The 18,778-nt window shown below is 38.0% G+C and overlaps 1 protein-coding gene across 1 annotated transcript; it reads right to left on the reverse strand.

Annotated features, from left to right (window-relative positions):
* Positions 1-13,014: 13,014 nt before the first annotated feature.
* LOC131656297 (uncharacterized) lies at positions 13,015-18,265 on the reverse strand. The gene is made up of 2 exons (XM_058926038.1): positions 17,890-18,265; positions 13,015-13,112 (listed from the first exon to the last, which is right to left on the reverse strand). Exons 1-2 carry the CDS (start codon positions 18,224-18,226, stop codon positions 13,108-13,110), a joined length of 342 nt encoding a protein of 113 aa, XP_058782021.1. The 5' UTR covers positions 18,227-18,265; the 3' UTR covers positions 13,015-13,107.
* Positions 18,266-18,778: the final 513 nt, after the last annotated feature.

The following is an 18,778-nucleotide window of genomic DNA, read 5'->3' on the forward strand; positions in this document are numbered from 1 at the left end:
ATAGTAAATCATTATAGATTAAGCTCAAACTTTATAGGTATGATCTATATGATATTATGTTTCAATCCAACGGTTGAATTTAAAAAATATTATTTCGAGATGTAGTTATTGAACGAGTGTAACTCGTGGTGTAACTCTTCGGGTGTAATTTGATCCCTCCTCATATATATATATATATATATATATATATATATATATATATATATATATATATATATATATATATATATATATATATATATATATTAACACTAGATAATCTTATTTATTTATACAGGGTAGCAATAGATTAATTAGCCATTTATATTCTTCAGAAAACAAAAATCGTTCAAATCGAACCGAATCTATTGTGTATGTTCTGTTGAATTAATAGTATATCAAGAGGGAATCAATTTCTTCCCTTAAAAAAATAAAATTAATTTTTATATAAAAAAAAAATCTGAAAACAAGTTTAAAATGAATTTTATAGAAAAGTAATATAAAAAAAAAACAGTTGAATTTTTTAACATATGGTTTGGTTTGGAAAAAAAAACTATCTCCTAATGGTTTGGTACGGTTCAAACTTTCAAACCGATATATCAAACCATTATATTTGGTTCGGTTCTAGCTTAACTAAAATAGTTCGGTTCAGATGTTTTTTATTATGATTCAGTTTGGTTTGATTCGGTTTTCTAACCGAACTGTACGTGAAAACTATAACTTAAACTAGTTGAGAGACTTCTGTAAAAAAATAGATATCTATAACACTAATCAATTTCCAATTTAGAACTTAGCCACAATTAAACCTCTTTGTTTCTCTCGCCCACAAATTCTAGATGTAATGTAAATCTTTGTCATACCTAACGAGTGGTTATAAATTTGTTGTGAATGGTAAGGACAATAACTTTGCATAACCCCGGTCCAAAATTATGGGTTCAATGACCAGGTTAATTGTAAGGGCTCGCAAAGTATAAATACAGTGGTTCTATTATTATTTGATCCTTGTTTCGATTGGTACGTGCTCCCAACTCAATCCTAAACCTCTCTGGTCATAAAGAAAAAAAGAAAATAAATCTATGCTAAACATAGTTGACATATAGGTTTGTTAACTATATCACTCATTACCTAATTATATATAAAAAAATTATCATGACTATATTAAAATTGGATATTTCTTATTTTGATGGGAAAATAGATTTCTCCCTATGGCAATGCATGAAAATGAGTCTATACTTATTGAAGATGGAATATGAATGTAATGTGTTTGATCATATAAATAAATTTAATAAATCGTTATCTAGAATCACGAATGCAAGAGAAGATATTATAGAAGAAGTGCAAGGACTATTTTTGTTCGCTTCACTATCTAAATCTTATATATCATTATTGCAATCAATGTTAGCGGGAAATGACACATTATATTTAGGTGTAGTGAAATCCTTGAAGGAAAGTCAACAAATAATATATATTGATAAATCTTCTGAAGAAAATCAAATACTAGTAGTCAAAAGAGAGAAAGAAAAAAAACTATGGTGGTCAATATCGTATGAGTTTTTAACCAAGAAATATGAGTGTTGTTATGTGTTACTATTGTCAACAATTTGGTCACACACAATCTCGATGTCCAGAATTCATAAAGGATGTGCGAAACATAAAGAAGAAGATCAAACAATTGAATATCATTCCTTATGCAAACATGGTTGTTGAGAAGATGGTCTTTTAGTGTGTGAGAATGAAAATGACTATGAAGTGAAAATATGTGATATTTTGAATAAAGAAAGGATATGTTGTGCTAAAGTGGGTATCCATCTAAGTCTCACATACATTGAGAAATTTGAAAGAAAAACATGTGAAAAATTATTATAAATATGAATAATAAGTTCGAGTTTATTCACCACAACAACTCTAATCTTTAGGGTGAATTGAAAATTTGAGTCGTTGTGTGCATAGAGATAGAGAGAGTTTGCAACTTTTCTGTCAAAAATTATAGTTGAAAGAATTTGCAATTTTTCCGACCAAAATATATTGTCGAGAGGGATTGTAATTTTTCTGTCCAAAAAATATAGTTGAGAGGGTTTGCATTTTTTCCATCCAAAAATTGTAGTTGAGAGGGTTTGATATATTTCCATCCAAAAATTATAGTTGAGAGGTTTTGTAATCATAATCTGAATAACATAAAGCATCGTTATTCAACACTAAGAAATCACTGACTCAAAACCAACCAAAACATTATTCCAACAAAAGAGATAATAGTTCATCAAACAACTCTACGTAAACGTTCCCTAGTGTTACAAGACCAGAGCATGACACCGACACAACCGAACTAAACGAAATAACTCTAAGAGCTATCCTCACCAAGCACAAGCCGCTACTCCTTAATATGAAAATGGTCAACAGTAAGGGTGAGACAAATCACATTTAAACTATATTATAAGCTCATAATGAAAAAAACGTCATAAATAGATCATTCACCCAACTGTAGTACAATTAGATTTTAAAAAATCATTCATAAATAGTTATCCACAAAGCTCAATCATAAATCACAACAAACCGATATAACACTGGACAACCTCCAATCATGTTATATCAACATATATACAAATGCTACGACTCTTATGCATGTGGTACCAATCATGGGATTAACCCATCTAACCAATCCACCACCAACAGGATATGGCTACTTTCACTCACTAATTCCACACAATGGGAATTAGCTACCACTGACCCAACACCACAAGGATACAACAACAAATATGATTTTGAATGCATGCACCACCTTAAGCATGCTAATCATTAACACCAATTAATATGAATAATTATTATCATATTTCAACTCACCGAAGCAACACCAAAATAATGCATTTATATTTCAACACCATTCAGAAATTACATTATGCATAATCAACATCCAAATACAGCATACACAAAGCAATTACATAGCCACAATTCTACCTTGTTACACTTAACACTTAAATATGTAACATACAACTCACCACCATAAAATAAAATTGGCTTTTTAAAAAAAATAAAATCGAGCTACAACCCAAAATACCATTTAATTATATAAAATATTTAATTACTGATACAACGCTCAAAATGGCGCTTAAAACGGATATACGGTTTGAAAGATATGAATTTTCAAAATAATTTTTTAAAATGCATCAGATGTAACCGGTTACAGCTTGGGCGCTACCCGGTTACGCCTTTACGTCAATGTATTCGTTATTTTCAAAACGCGCCTGCAATCGGTTATAACATGGTGGGTAACCGGTTACAGTACTCAAAATTGCCCAGATTATTCATTTTTCTACGCGGTAACCGGTTACAGCGTGCACAGAACCAAAAATATCATTTTTTTGACAGCACTTCTCCATTCCAATTCCAACCCAAATTGTTCCAACATCATTAAATCACCAATGCAGTCCCAATTCAAACATTCTAACATCTTTCTAACATATTTAGGGTCCATTAACATCAAGCATCATTACAATTCATCCAATTTCATCACAATCCAACAATTGTTCTACATTTTTCAAAAACCCCAACCCTAACATACTATCAATCGATTCAACAACCTACATACTCAATCCTACCACTATTAAACCGATAATAGAGAGTAAATGGATTAGTCACCCCTTACCTTAGCAAAATTCTTGAGATTCTTCCTCTTCTCCTCTTCTGCTATTTCATGTACTTGCTCTTCTCCCTCCCTGGCTCTTTTGCTTTCTGTTTTTCAATTTTCCTTCTTTTCTTATTTTATGAAAAATAGAACCATTAGTTAGTAAGGTCTACTCAACTTAACACCTCCCTTCTACTAACTACTACACCAAGCCCAATAACACTATTTTCCAAATTCTCCATTAATTAAATAAAAGCTAATTAATCTCAACATTTAATTTAAATCTCAATTAAATTAATAAATGGAAGATATGGGGTGTTACAACTCTCCCCCACTAAAAGAGTTTTCGTCATTAGAAACGTACCTCAAGTGAAGAGTTCAGGGTATGAGTCCTTCATCTGACTCTCCAGCTCCCAAGTAACATTTCCACCTGCCAGTCCTCCCCATGCTACTCTGACCAACGCTATCTCCTTACCACGCAATTGTTTCAACTTTCGGTCTTCAATCCTCATAGGCAATGCTTCGATCGTCAGATTGTCCTTCACATGTATATCATCCACTTGGATTACATGAGAAGGATCCGCAATGTATTTCCTCAACTGATACACATGAAATACATCGTGCAAATTCGCAAGTGTAGGCGCCAATGCCATACGATAAGCTACTTCTCCCACCCTTTCCGTAATTTGAAACAGACCAATGAAACACGACGTCAATTTCTTTGACTTCGGCGCTCGACCAACACCAGTCATAGGAGTCACTCTCAGAAATACATGATCTCCCTCTTGGAATTCCAGTGTTCTCTTCCTTTTATCATGACAGCTCTTCTAACGAATCTGGGAAGCTTTCATCTTTTCCTGAATCATCTTGATCTTTTCTGTAGTTTCTTGAACAATTTCTGGTCCAATCACAACACTCTCACCCTATTTGTACCAGCATAAAGGTGTCCTACATCTTCTACCATACAAATCATAAAACGGAGCCATACCAATGCTCGAATGAAAACTATTGTTATAGGTAAACTCAATCAAAGGTAGATAACTATCCCAAGCCCCACCTTTCTCCAACTCACAAGCACGCAACAAATCTTCCAACGATTGAATCGTCCTCTCTGTTTGACCATCAGTCTGCGGATGATAAGCAGAACTCAATCTCAACTTAGTACCTAAAGATTTTTGCAAACCTTCCCAGAATTTGGTTATAAACCTTGGATCTCTATCAGACACAATACTCGAAGGTATACCATGTAGACTCACTATCTTCTCGATATACAACTGAGCTAACTTTTCCATAGAATAATCCATTCTCATCGGTATAAAATGAGCAGACTTCTTCAATCTGTCCATAATAGCCCAAATAGCTTCACAATTCTTAACTGACCTCGGCAACCAAAAAACGAAATCCATATATATGTTGTCCCACTTCCATTCTCGAATAAACAACAGTTGTATAACTCCATACGGCTTCAGATGCTCAACCTTCGACTTCTGGCAAGTCCAACAAGAATAAACAAACTTGACAATCTTCTTCTTCATTCTAGGCCACCAAAACAACTTTTTCAAATCATGATACATCTTGGTAGCACCAGGATGAATACTCAACCCACTACGATGTCCTTCTTCAAGAATACTCTTCCTAAGCTCAGCAACATCAAGAACACAAACACGATCACCAAACCTCATAACACCATTCTCATCAACTCTGAAATCTCCTCATTTGTCTTGTTTGATCAACGTCAACCTACTAACTCAACATCAGTTTTCTGACCCGCTCTAATTTCATCAATAATACCACTTGTCAGCTTCAGCATACCTAACCTAACACTATTAGGAGTACCTTCACATACCAAACTCAATCTCTGAATTGTTCAATTAAATCTAGTTCTCTCACCATTAACATAGACATATGTAAAGACTTCATACTCAATGCATCAACAACAACATTCGCCTTACCCGGATGGTAATTCAATCCAAAATCATAATCCTTAAGAAACTCTAACCATCTACTCTGCCTCATATTAAGCTCTTCCTGATCAAAGAGTTACTTCAGAATCTTGTGATTACTGAATACTTCAAACCTCGAACCATATAAATAGTGTCTCCACAACTTCAACACAAAAACCATGGCTGCCAACTCTAAATCATGAGTTGGATAATTCTTTTCATGAACTTTGAGTTGCCTTTAAGCATAAGTCACTACCTGTTGATTCTGCATCAATACCCCACCTAATCCCATCAGTGAAGCATCACAATACACCACAAAAGATTCCACCGGATTCGGCAAAATCATAATAGGAGCACTAGTCAACCTCCTCTTAACCTCTTGAAATCCTTCTTCGCATCTCGAATCCCAAATGAACGCTTGACCCTTTCTAGTCAACCTAGTTAACGGTAACGCCAACTTTGAAAATCCTTCGATAATCTTTTATAGTAACCTGCAAGACCCAAAAAACTACGAATCCCTGACACGCACTTCGGAGCTTCCCATTGAGATACAACTTCTACCTTCATAGGATCTACGACAATACCATTCTTCGAAATCACATGACCAAGAAAGCTTACCTCGCTTAGCGAGAACTCACACTTTGACAACTTCGCATAAAGCTTCTTCTCTTTCAACAATTCCAACACAACTCTAAGATGATCCGCATGCTCTTCTTCGCTCTTAGAATATATCAGAATATCATCTATAAATACCACTACGAACTTGTCGAGATAAGGATGAAAGATCTTATTCATATATTTCATAGAAACACCATGTGCATTAGTTACTCCAAATGGCATCACTGTATACTCGTAATGACCATACCTCGTTCTGAATGCAGTATTCTGAATATCATCCGCTTTAACACGAATCTGATAATATCCAGACCTCATATCAATTTTACTAAATACACACGCTCCAACCAGTTGATCCATCAAATCATCAATCCTCGAAAATGTATATCAATTCTTGATAGTAACTTTATTTAGCTGTCTATAATCAACACATAGTCTCATCGAACCTTTTTTCTTCTTCACCAACAACATCGGCGCACCCTACGGTGACACACTAGGGCGAATAAATTCCTTTTCCACTATCTCTTCTAATTGACTCTTCAATTTAGCCAACTCATATGCCGACATACGATACGGCACCATCGACACAGGATTAGTTCCAGGAATCAACTCAATAGCAAATTCCACTACCCTCTCAGGTGGCAACTCCCTCACATCTTCTGGAAAAACTTCTGGAAAATCACATACTACCGACAAATCGTTGCTCACCGATTTTCCTTTCACTTCCATTGATGCAAACAACATAAACACAGCAGCCCCGTCTTTAAACGTCTCGTCCACCTGTCTAGCAGTCATTGCCAAATCCTTAACACTGACAGCTTCAGGAAAGATAACCTTCTTCGTAAAACAATTAATATGAACCCGATTGAATTCCAACCAGTTCATGCCCATGATGACATCAAGTTGTTCTAGCGGAAGGCGCACTAAGTCCATTCCGAATTCTCTACCATAAATATCAATCGGACAATTCAAACAAGTAGATGAAGTAGTCACTGAACCCGACGCAGGAGTGTCAATAACCATACTTCCATTAATATCAGATATTTCCAAATTCAATCTTTTAGCGCAATCTAAAGAGATGAACGAATGAGTCGCTCCAGTATCTATAATTGCAATTAAATGTATGCCATAGATAAAACATGTATCTTTAATCAATCGATCCTCGGGAGTAGTCTTGGAACCAGATAATGCAAAAAATTTACCACCAGCTTGATTCTTCCTCGGCTTAGGACACTGTGGACTAATGTGACCTTCTTCCCCACAGTTATTGCAAGTCACAGTCTTTCCCTTACAATCAGCAACAACATGACCCGCTTTACCACACTTGTAGCACTTCTTCTCTTTGCTCTTGCATTCATGGATGCGATGTCCAGGTTCACCGCACTTATAGCAACTAACAGGAGCACTAGAGTCTCCCCCACTAGGCTTCTTCAAACCACTAGCTTTCAGATTACTTCTGCCATACAGTTTACCTCGATCCATAGGCTTCTTTCCTTTCTTGTCAACCAACTCGCGAGAGTGAGATGACTTCAGCTTTATGTTATCTTCTTCAAAGATCCGACTACAATTCACCAAGTCAGTAAATCGACAAATCCTCTGATATCGGAGACCTTGCTTGATTTCATCACGGAGACCATTCTCAAACTTGATACACTTTGAGAATTCGCTAGCTTCATCATTGTTGTAGTGAGTATAGTACTTCGCCAGCTCAACAAATTTGGAAGCATACTCAGGCACCGTCATACTACCCTGCTTCAGCTCTAAGAATTCAATCTCTTTTCTTCCTCGAACATCTTCAAGAAAGTACTTCCTCGGAAATTTTCGTTTGAACACAGCCCACGTGATTGCTCCACCATTAGCATCCAATTCATCCTTAGCAGCAACCCACCAGTCATCAGCTTCCTCGCCTAGCATGTGATTAGTATACCTCACCTTCAGATTCTCCGCACAATCTATCACCCGGAAGATCCTTTCAATTTCCTTCAGCCACTTCTGAGTACCTTCAGGATCGTGAGTGCCTTTGAACAACGGAGGGTTGTTCCTCTGAAATACCACTAATTGTCTATTAGCACCAATCCCAACTCCATTGGCATTCCCTCCCAGCACACCATCAATCATACCCAGAGCCTCGGCAATAGCATCATCATTCCTTCCATCTCTTCCAGCCATTATTCTACTAATTACAAAACAATCTCCATTAAAACAAAAGTATCGACAGTGTCAAACTTACATTAGTCGTATACAAGGGAATAATGACAATAACACTCTGGCCACAACGACCAACCAGGCTCTAATACCACTATTGTAACACCCTCCTAAACCCCGCGGAATATTAATTAAATTCAGAGTAAGACATGTATAAGGGCATTACAAATTCAAAATCATTTAAAACATTTAATCATGTCATGCCTTACGAGGAACATCAAACCATATTATTCAGCAAACATGTTAACACAACGGAATTACTTCATAATCTGAATAACATAAAGCATCGGTATTCAACACTAAGAAATCACCGACTCGAAACCAACCAAAAAATTATTCCAAAAAAAGAGATAATAGTTCATCAAACAACTCTAAGTAAACGTTCCCCAGTGTTATAAGACAAGATCATGACATCAAAACAACCGAACTAAACGAAATAACTCAACGAGCTATCATCACCAAGCACAAGTTGTTACTCCTTAAACTGAAAATGGTCAACAGTAAGGGTGAGACAAATCACATTTAAACTATATTATAAAATCATAATGATAAAACGTCATAAATAGATCATTCACCCAACTGCAGTACAATTATATTTCCAAAAATCATTCATAAACAACTATCCACACAGCTCAATCATAAATCACAACAAATTGATATAACACTGGACAACCTCCAATCATGTTATATCAACATATATGCAAATGCAACGATTCTTATGCATGTGGTACCAATCATGGGATTAACCCATCTCACCTATCCACCACCAACAGGATACAGCTACTTCCACTCACTAATTCCACACAATGAGAATTAGCTACCGCTAACCCAACACCACCAGGATACAACCAAAAATATGATTACGAATGCATGCACCACCTTAAGCATGCTAATCATTAACACCAATTAATATGAATAATCATTATCATATTTCAACTCACCGAAGCAACACCAAAATAATGCATTTATATTTCAACACCATTCAGAAATTACATTATGCATAATCAACATCCAAATACAACATCCACAAAGCAATTACATTACCATAATTCTACTGATCGGTCACGAATCTCATGATGTTTTTGTCACTTTCCTGATGATAATCCAGGTATTTCGCACTGCTCAATGTCATAATTTAGTCTTTTTAAATTGGTTTAAGTATGTATGAGTGTGTTGGCAAGTTTTATCCTTTCATTTGTTTTCGAGTTTATTTTCCCATTTTATGCTTTGGTTTGGTTGTTTAATGATGCCTCAGATCTAGGAGATTGTTCACTCTACCCATTGCAAGAAATGTCGGAAGTAAGGAGCAAGACAAAGAAGAAAGGAGAGAATCAGAGGTGTAACACGGGCGCCCGTGTTGCCAGGCCGGCAATCAAGAAACAAAAGTGAAGAAACAGTGGTGCAACACGGGTACCCGTGTTGACTAACACGGCCCGTGTTGCTGCTACCGAGTGCGCAATTTGATTTAAAAGAATCCAGAGGACCAACACGGGTACCCGTGTTGCCTAACACGGCCCGTGTTGGCTTGTTACGCTGATTTTCATTATTTTATATTTTCTACTCAAAAAGTGATCCAGAAGGGCATTTTGGTACTTCCCGACTTAAAAAGAAGGGTTTGTAATATATAGTGAAGGATCAAGAAGAGAAGAGGCATCTTTTACACAAGGAAAAAATTAAATCTGAGTCAGAGCAACGTATGAGATTATTGAAGAACGGAGATCATTCATGAGCAAGAGCAATTGAAGATAAAAAATTCCTCAATTATCTGTAATGTTTGACTTTGGTACTTTCGAATTTCTTTCAAACAATATGAGTAGCTAAACCCCCCAATGCTAGGGGGTGTCCCTGATTTGGTTTGTAATGACTTTGATACTTTAATTTGATCGATTTCATCTTTATGTTATTCAATTCAATTTTATACCGTTTTTAATGCCTTCTTTATCGGACCAATAAAGATTGTTATATGATTAACAATTTGCCGGATCGCAATTGTAAAGGTTTGTATTCAATTGAACCATAGTAGATATCACCTAGGACTAGGGATACCCTATGGTCACTAAGAATTCTTAATAGAAAATGCTTGCTTTTATCTGATTTCTCTAAGGACTTGGGATTTATAGATGAAAAACCAAAGGTTTGCCCAATAAGGATTTAGGGGCAAACACTCTAAAGATTTAGTAATTGAATATCATGAACTTGTTAAAGAGATCTCAAATAAGGATTCAGGGTTATTACAGAGGAAATCACACACCTTGCCTTGGCATTTACTCATATTAGTGAAAAAGCTTAAATTTACATTCTGCTATTTTTATTCTACGTTTAGAAATTATAACTAAATCAAAAAACCCCAGTTGTCTTTTTGTTTAATTGAATAATTATAAAACTTGTATTCCAACGCAGTCCTCGAGATCGATACTTGGTTTTTATCCTTTTATTACTACTTCGTAAAAATAGTACACTTACTATTACTACTTCGTAAAAATAGTACTCAAAATGCATCACACCCTTCACAAAAAGTGTTCTACTCCTCACCCTCTCCAACTCTACGGTAACTTTTTCTCCTAATTCACAAATTTTTTCGTTTTTGATTTTCTTCTTATAGGTACGAATCATGCCACCAAAAAAGAGAACCAACACGAGTAAGCAAGTCGCTGAGACTGCGGGCACTCGCAAACGCCCGGTCCGCCAATCCAATCCTCATGACATTCTTTTTGAGGACCCTAAGCATCACCAAAGATATATGGCTCATGTCAAATGGAAGCTCATTCCAACAAGGTATATCTGTGAAAACACTATGAATACCATAGGCATAAAAACCGAAATTGATAGGATATTTCATTCTGTGGGTATGTTGGAATTTATGTATATGGATGCACCATCTTATGAACGCCTCACTCTTGAGTTTTTAAGCACCATAGAGTTTAAGTTAGAAAGAAAGTGGAATGGGTCTATTAAGTACTTCTTTGGTACTCTTATGTTCCGTATGTTTAACAAAGCCCATGAGCTAACCGTAGAGGAGTTAGGAGGTGTCCTCGGTTTGCCCATCTATGGACCTGGGGCCATTCCGGATGAATTCCTTGGACAACAATTTTGGGGAGATATCACAGGTTTGGAAGCTTATGTTGCCGCAAGCTCTAAGTCATCATGGATTCAGAATCCATGTATTCGGTATGCCCGGAAAGGGCTTGCGTATATTGTGTTTGGCAGGGGTGATAGCCATGGCGTTGCGACCATGAGGGAACTCTTTTTCCTCTATGCAATGTTGCATCATGATGTGCTTAATGCTGCCGCATTCGTGGCTGATTTTTTGGGCAAAATGGGTCGTGCTTTGTCTGGTGGAATTTCTGTAGGTGGTCTTATCACCCAAATTGCGGTTCATTTTGGGTATAAAGAATTATTGGACACTGACACTCCTATTGCAGGTAAAACTAAGATTGATATGGAATCACTCATCCATCAATACTGAAGGATAGAAAAACACTTAGAAAGGGGGGGATTGAATAAGTGTGAGTTTAAAATCTTGGACGATAAAAATAAATTGCACAATTATTTTTATCCTGGTTCGCTGTTAACGAAGCTACTCCAGTCCACCCCCGCAGAGATGATTTACCTCAACTGAGGATTTAATCCACTAATCGCACGGATTACAATGGTTTTCCACTTAGTCCACGACTAAGTCTTCCAGAGTCTTCTGATCACACACTGATCACTCCGGGAACAACTGCTTAGTTCACTTCTAAGACTTTTCTAGAGTCTACTGATCAACACGATCACTCTAGGCTTAGTTCACTCCTAAGACTTTTTCTAGAGTCTACTGATTAACACGATCACTCTAGGCTTAGTTCACTCCTAAGACTTTTTCTAGAGTCTACTGATCAACACGATCACTCTAGGCTTAGTTCACTCCTAAGACTTTCTGCTCAGCCAACTGCTAAGACTTCCTAGAGTATACTGATCAACCGATCACTCTAGTTCCTTACAACTTAATGTAATCAATTCAAGAGTTTACAAATGCTTCTTAAAAGCGATAATCACAACTGTGATATTTCTCTTACAGTTTAAGCTTAATCTCACTAAGATATTACAACAGCAATGTAGTGAGCTTTGATGAAGATGAAGATTCTGAGTTTAGATTTGAACAGCGTTTCAGCAAGTTTGATATGAGTTGTTTTGGTGCAGAATCGTTAACCTTGCTTCTCATCAGAACTTCATATTTATAGGCGTTGAGAAGATGACCGTTGAATGCATTTAATGCTTTGCGTGTTCCGTACAGCTTTGCATTTAATGTTATACGCTTTTGTCAACTACCTCGAGCCTTGTTCACGCTGTGTCTACTGACGTAGCCTTTAGTAGCTTTTAACGTTCCTTTTGTCAGTCAGCGTAGTCTGCCATGTAACACCCTTCTAAACCCCGCGGAAATTAACATTAAAATCAGAGTAAAACATGAAGAAGAGTATTACAGCGCCAACAAAATAAACAATATTCATGTCATGCCATAAAGGAACGATAAACCAAAAATTATTCAGGTAGCATGTTAACACAGCGGAATATTCTTAACAACTGAATAATCAAACATCTGGAGTCGAAGACTCATAGTTCAACCATAAACCATAAACAAAACAGAAGTTTATCAGCCAATTCTAAAATAACGTTCCCGGTGTTACACGACCAGAGCATGACACTGACCCAACTGACTCTAACGAACTACTTGACGAGCTAATCCTCACCAAGTACACAAGCTACTCCTCAATCTGAAAAATAACAACAGTAAGGGTGAGTTTCATTCGCATTAACAAATGTTATAGGTATATAAACAATGCAACTTCATCTATACATTATTCACCCAAATCAGTTATATTCAGATAATATAGCAACATACATACCAAAATACACACAAATCATAACATTGGACAACTTCCATTCATGTTACAATTATACACAACAACCTAATGCAATGCAACTAAATGCATGTGGTACCAAACATGGGATAACCCATCTCACCGATCCACCACCATAAAGATTCGGCTACTTCTCTCACTAATTCCACACAATGGGAATTAGCTACCGCTGTCCCACCACCATAAGGGATACAGCCCACAACATGATTATGAAATGCATGTATCAACCATAACATGCTCATCATCAACATTAATCAACCAGATATCATAATCATCAACCAATGCAATAACAACATAATCCACCACAACCAATTAAATCAAGTGTTTAAATTAAATTCGAGTCACAACTCAAACACCGTTATATTGCATATCTCACTGAATTAGTCTCACTATGTTCGAAACGGCACATCAAACAGACTAACGGTTAAAAAGTTATACATCGTTAAACTTTAACAAAAAAATCCAAACAACACAGCACGCGGCGCCAACATCCACACGCGGCGCGAAACGAGGGAAAAGTTACGCCTTCGCGGCGCCAACACAGGTACGCGGCGCGACCTGTGCGTATCAAAACATCTTGCCATTCAGTCCACCTGTTCGCGGCGCCACCCTGTGCACGCGGCGCGAACCGGTGATTTCAGAAATCCCAACCTGCAGAAAACAGCATTCTATGCCTCCCAAATACTCTCAAATCATACCAGTACGAGTTTCAGCAGAATAAACCACACATACGACATAAAATGCACGTTTACACATACTTCTAATCAGGTTTAACATCATTGTTCATCACCAATCATCATTCACAACCTAAATTGCATCAAAGTTCTATAAACCCCAAAACCCCAAACCCGACATATAATCCAATTCGAAATCCTAACATACAAATTCCATCGAATCATTCATACATCCCATAATAGAGGTTAATGAGAAGAATCCCCCCTTACCTCGATGTCGAATTCTTGAATTCTCTTCCTCTTCGCACTTGCTCTTCTCCCAATTTCACGTTCAACTCTTCTGCTCCCTTCTTTGGTTCTCTTTTCACAAAATACTCCTCTATTCTATTTTATGAAAATATAACTTAATTTTAGAAAAAGGGCTTTGCACTGATACACCCCCCAACTGCTACTTACAACACTGGCCCATTAGCCTTATTTCATCCATATTTCCCAAATAATCCAATTAATTCTAATATTTAATAAAATAAAATTAATTAAATTAAATAAAGAATTTTATGGGGTGTTACAACCCTCCCCCACTAGAAAAGTTTTCGTCCTCGAAAACATACCTTAGGCAAAGAGTTCTGGGTAGGAGTCCTTCATTTGGCTCTCCAATTCCCAGGTAACATTTCCACCGGCTGGTCCTCCCCAAGCTACTCTGACCAACGCTATCTCCTTGCCACGCAATTGTTTCACCTTCCGATCTTCAATCCTCGTAGGTAAAGCTTCAACTGTCAGATTATCCTTTACCTGTACATCATCCACTTGGATAACATGCGACGGATCAGCAATGTATTTCCTCAACTGCGACACATGGAATACATCATGCAGATTCGCAAGTGTCGGTGGTAACGCAATGCGATACGCCACCTCTCCCACTCTTTCTGAAATCTGAAACGGACCAATAAAACGCGGAGTTAATTTCCTTGACTTTAGAGCTCGTCCGATACCAGTCATAGGTGTAACTCTCATAAACACGTGATCTCCTTCTTGAAACTCAAGAGTTCTCCGTCTCTTGTCATGATAACTCTTCTGACGACTCTGAGAAGCCTTCATCTTCTCCTGAATCATCTTAATCTTTTCTGTCGTTTCTTGAACAATCTCTGGTCCAATCACCGCACTTTCGCCAGATTCATACCAACATAAAGGCGTTCTACATCTCCGACCATACAAAGCTTCAAACGGAGCCATACCAATGCTCGAGTGAAAACTATTATTGTAGGTAAATTCGATCAAGGGTAGATAACTATCCCAAGCACCACCTCTTTCCAACACACAAGCACGCAATAAATCCTCTAGAGATTGGATAGTTCTTTCTGTCTGTCCGTCCGTCTGCGGATGATAAGCAGAACTCAATCTCAGCTTAGTACCCAAAGCCTTCTGCAAACCTTCCCAGAATTTGGATGTAAACCTTGGATCTCTATCTGACACGATACTCGAAGGAATACCATGTAAACTCACTATCTTCTCAATGTACAATTGAGCCAGCTTCTCCATTGGGTAATCCATTCTCATTGGTATAAAATGAGCAGACTTAGTCAACCTATCCACTACGACCCAAATGGCTTCATAGTTCTTCACCGTTCTCGGCAATCCAGAAACAAAATCCATAGATATACTATCCCACTTCCATTCCGGAATAAATAACGGTTGCATAGCTCCATATGGTTTCTGATGCTCAACCTTCGACTTCTGACAAGTTAAACAAGCATAGACGAATTCAGCTATTTCTTTCTTCATTCCAGGCCACCAAAACAGCTTCTTCAAATCATGATACATCTTGGTCGCACCAGGATGTATACTCAATCCACTACGATGTCCTTCTTCGAGAATACTCTTCCTCAATTCAGAAACATTAGGAACACAAACACGATTACCAAACCTTATAATGCCATTCTCGTCGATTCTGAATTCACCTCCCTTGCCTTGGTTAATTAGAGTCAATTTATCCACTAACTCTACATCAACTTTCTGACCTTCTCGAATCTCTTTTAGAATGCCACTAGTCAACTTCAGCATGCCCAACTTAACACTGACAGAAGTGTCTTCGCATACTAAACTCAAATCTCGGAATTGTTCAATTAAATCCAATTCTCTCGCCATAAGCATAGACATATGCAAGGACTTCCTACTCAAAGCATCGGCAACAACATTTGCTTTACCCGGATGGTAATTCAGTTCAAAATCATAATCCTTGAGGAACTCTAACCATCTTCTTTGTCTCATATTCAACTCTTTTTGATCAAATAAATACTTCAGGCTCTTGTGGTCACTAAACACCTCAAACCTCGAACCATACAGATAGTGTCTCCACAATTTCAACACAAATACCACTGCTGCCAACTCTAAGTCATGAGTCGGATAGTTTCTCTCATGTACTTTGAGTTGCCTCGACGCATACGCGACTACCTGTTGATTCTGCATTAGTACACCTCCTAATCCCAACAATGAAGCATCGCAATATACAACAAAAGATTCCGCCGGATTCGGCAAAATCAAGATCGGTGCACTAGTCAATCTCCTTTTTAACTCTTGAAATCCTTCTTCACATTTCGAATCCCAGATGAATGCTTGACCCTTCCTAGTCAACTTAGTTAACGGTAACGCTAACTTCGAGAAACCTTCAATGAACTTTCTATAGTAGCCCGCAAGACCAAGGAAACTACGGATTTCGGAAACTGACTTCGGAGCTTCCCATTGAGACACTGCTTCTACTTTCGTTGGGTCAACGGCAATACCATCTTTAGAAATTACATGCCCAAGAAAGCTTACTTCACTTAGCCAGAACTCACACTTCGACAGTTTCGCATAAAGTTTCTTTTCCTTCAGTAGTTCTAATACCACTCTCAGATGCTCTGCATGTTCTTCTTCACTCTTAGAATATATTAGAATGTCATCGATAAATACCACCACAAACTGATCCAAATAGGGATGGAAGATCCTATTCATATATTCCATGAAAACCCCCGGCGCATTAGTTACTCCAAATGGCATCACTGTATACTCGTAATGACCATACCTCGTTCTAAATGCTGTTTTCTGAATATCGTCCGTCTTCACCCGAATCTGATGATATCCCGACCTCAAGTCAATTTTGCTAAACACACTCGCACCGACCAGTTGATCCATTAAATCATCAATCCTCGGTAATGGATACCGATTCTTGATAGTAACTTTATTCAGCTGTCTATAATCCACGCACAGTCTCATAGAGCCTTCTTTCTTCTTTACCAACAACACCGGCGCACCCCACGGCGACACACTAGGACGAATGAATTCTTTTTCCAGTAACTCTTCCAGTTGACTCTTCAATTCTGCTAATTCAGATGCCGACATACGATACGGCGCCATCGACACAGGACTAGTCCCAGGGACTAACTCAATAGCAAATTCTACCTCCCTCTCTGGCGGTAACTCTCTTACATCCTCTGGAAAAACTTCTGGAAATTCACATACTACTGGTAAATCACTACCCGCCGCTTTCTTCTTCACTTCCATGGATGCAATCAACATAAACACGGCGGCCCCGTCCTTCATGGCTTCATCCACTTGTCTAGCAGTCATTGCTAAATCCTCGACTCGGACATCTTCAGGAAAACTAACTGTCTTCGTGAAACAGTTGATATGAACCCGATTAAATTGCAACCAATTCATACCCAGGATGACATCAAGTTGTTCCAACGGAAGGCATACTAAGTCCATTCCGAACTCTCTACCAAAAATATCAATTGGACAGTTCAAACAGGCAAACGAAGTAGTCACTGAACCCGACGCAGGAGTGTCAATGATCATACTTCCATGAATATCAGATATTTCCAAGTTCAGACGTTTAGCACAATCCAATGAAATAAACGAGTGAGTTGCTCCAGTATCTATTATTGCAATTAAAGGAGTGCCATGGATAAAACACGTACCTTTAATCAATCGATCCTCCGGAGTAGTCTCTGAACCTGATAAAGCGAAAACTTTACCCCCAGTTTGATTCTTCTTTGGCTTAGGACACTGTGGACTGATATGGCCCTCTTCACCACAGTTATAACAAGTCACAGTCCTTCCCTTGCAGTCAGCAGCAATGTGGCCTGCTTTACCACACCGGTAGCACTTCTTCTCTTCACTTTTGCACTCGTGAACACGATGTCCAGGTTCCCCACACTTAAAGCACTTAACAGGAGCACTAGAGTCTCCCCCACTAGGCTTCTTCCAACTTCCAGCTTTATAATTACCTCTACCATATGGTTTACCACGGTCCATAGGCTTCTTCCCTTTCTTGTCAACTAACTCACGGGAGTGAGATGACTTTAGCTTCAGGTTGTCCTCTTCGTAGATTCTACTACAATCTACCAAATCAGCAAACCGACGAATCCTTTGGTACCTGATTCCCTGCTTAATTTCATCACGGAGACCATTCTCGAACTTAACACACTTCGAAAATTCGCTCGCTTCATCATTGTTATAGTGAACATAATACTTTGCTAGCTCCACAAACTTGGACGCATACTCTGGCACAGTCATGTTACCTTGTGTCAGCTCCAAAAATTCAATCTCTTTCCTGCCTCTAACATCCTCAGGAAAGTACCTCCGCAAGAATTCTCTCTTGAACACAGCCCAAGTAATCGCTACACCTGCAGATTCCAGTTCATCTCTACTAGCCATCCACCAATCATCAGCTTCTTCAGACAGCATGTGAGTCCCGTACCTCACCTTCAGATTTTCAGCACAGTCGATCACCCTGAAGATCCTTTCAATTTCCTTCAGCCACTTCTGAGCGCCTTCGGGATCGTGCGTGCCTTTGAACAAAGGAGG

The sequence above is a fragment of the Vicia villosa genome, linkage group LG3, assembly GCF_029867415.1.
Source record: "Vicia villosa cultivar HV-30 ecotype Madison, WI linkage group LG3, Vvil1.0, whole genome shotgun sequence".
Taxonomy (NCBI): domain Eukaryota; kingdom Viridiplantae; phylum Streptophyta; class Magnoliopsida; order Fabales; family Fabaceae; genus Vicia; species Vicia villosa.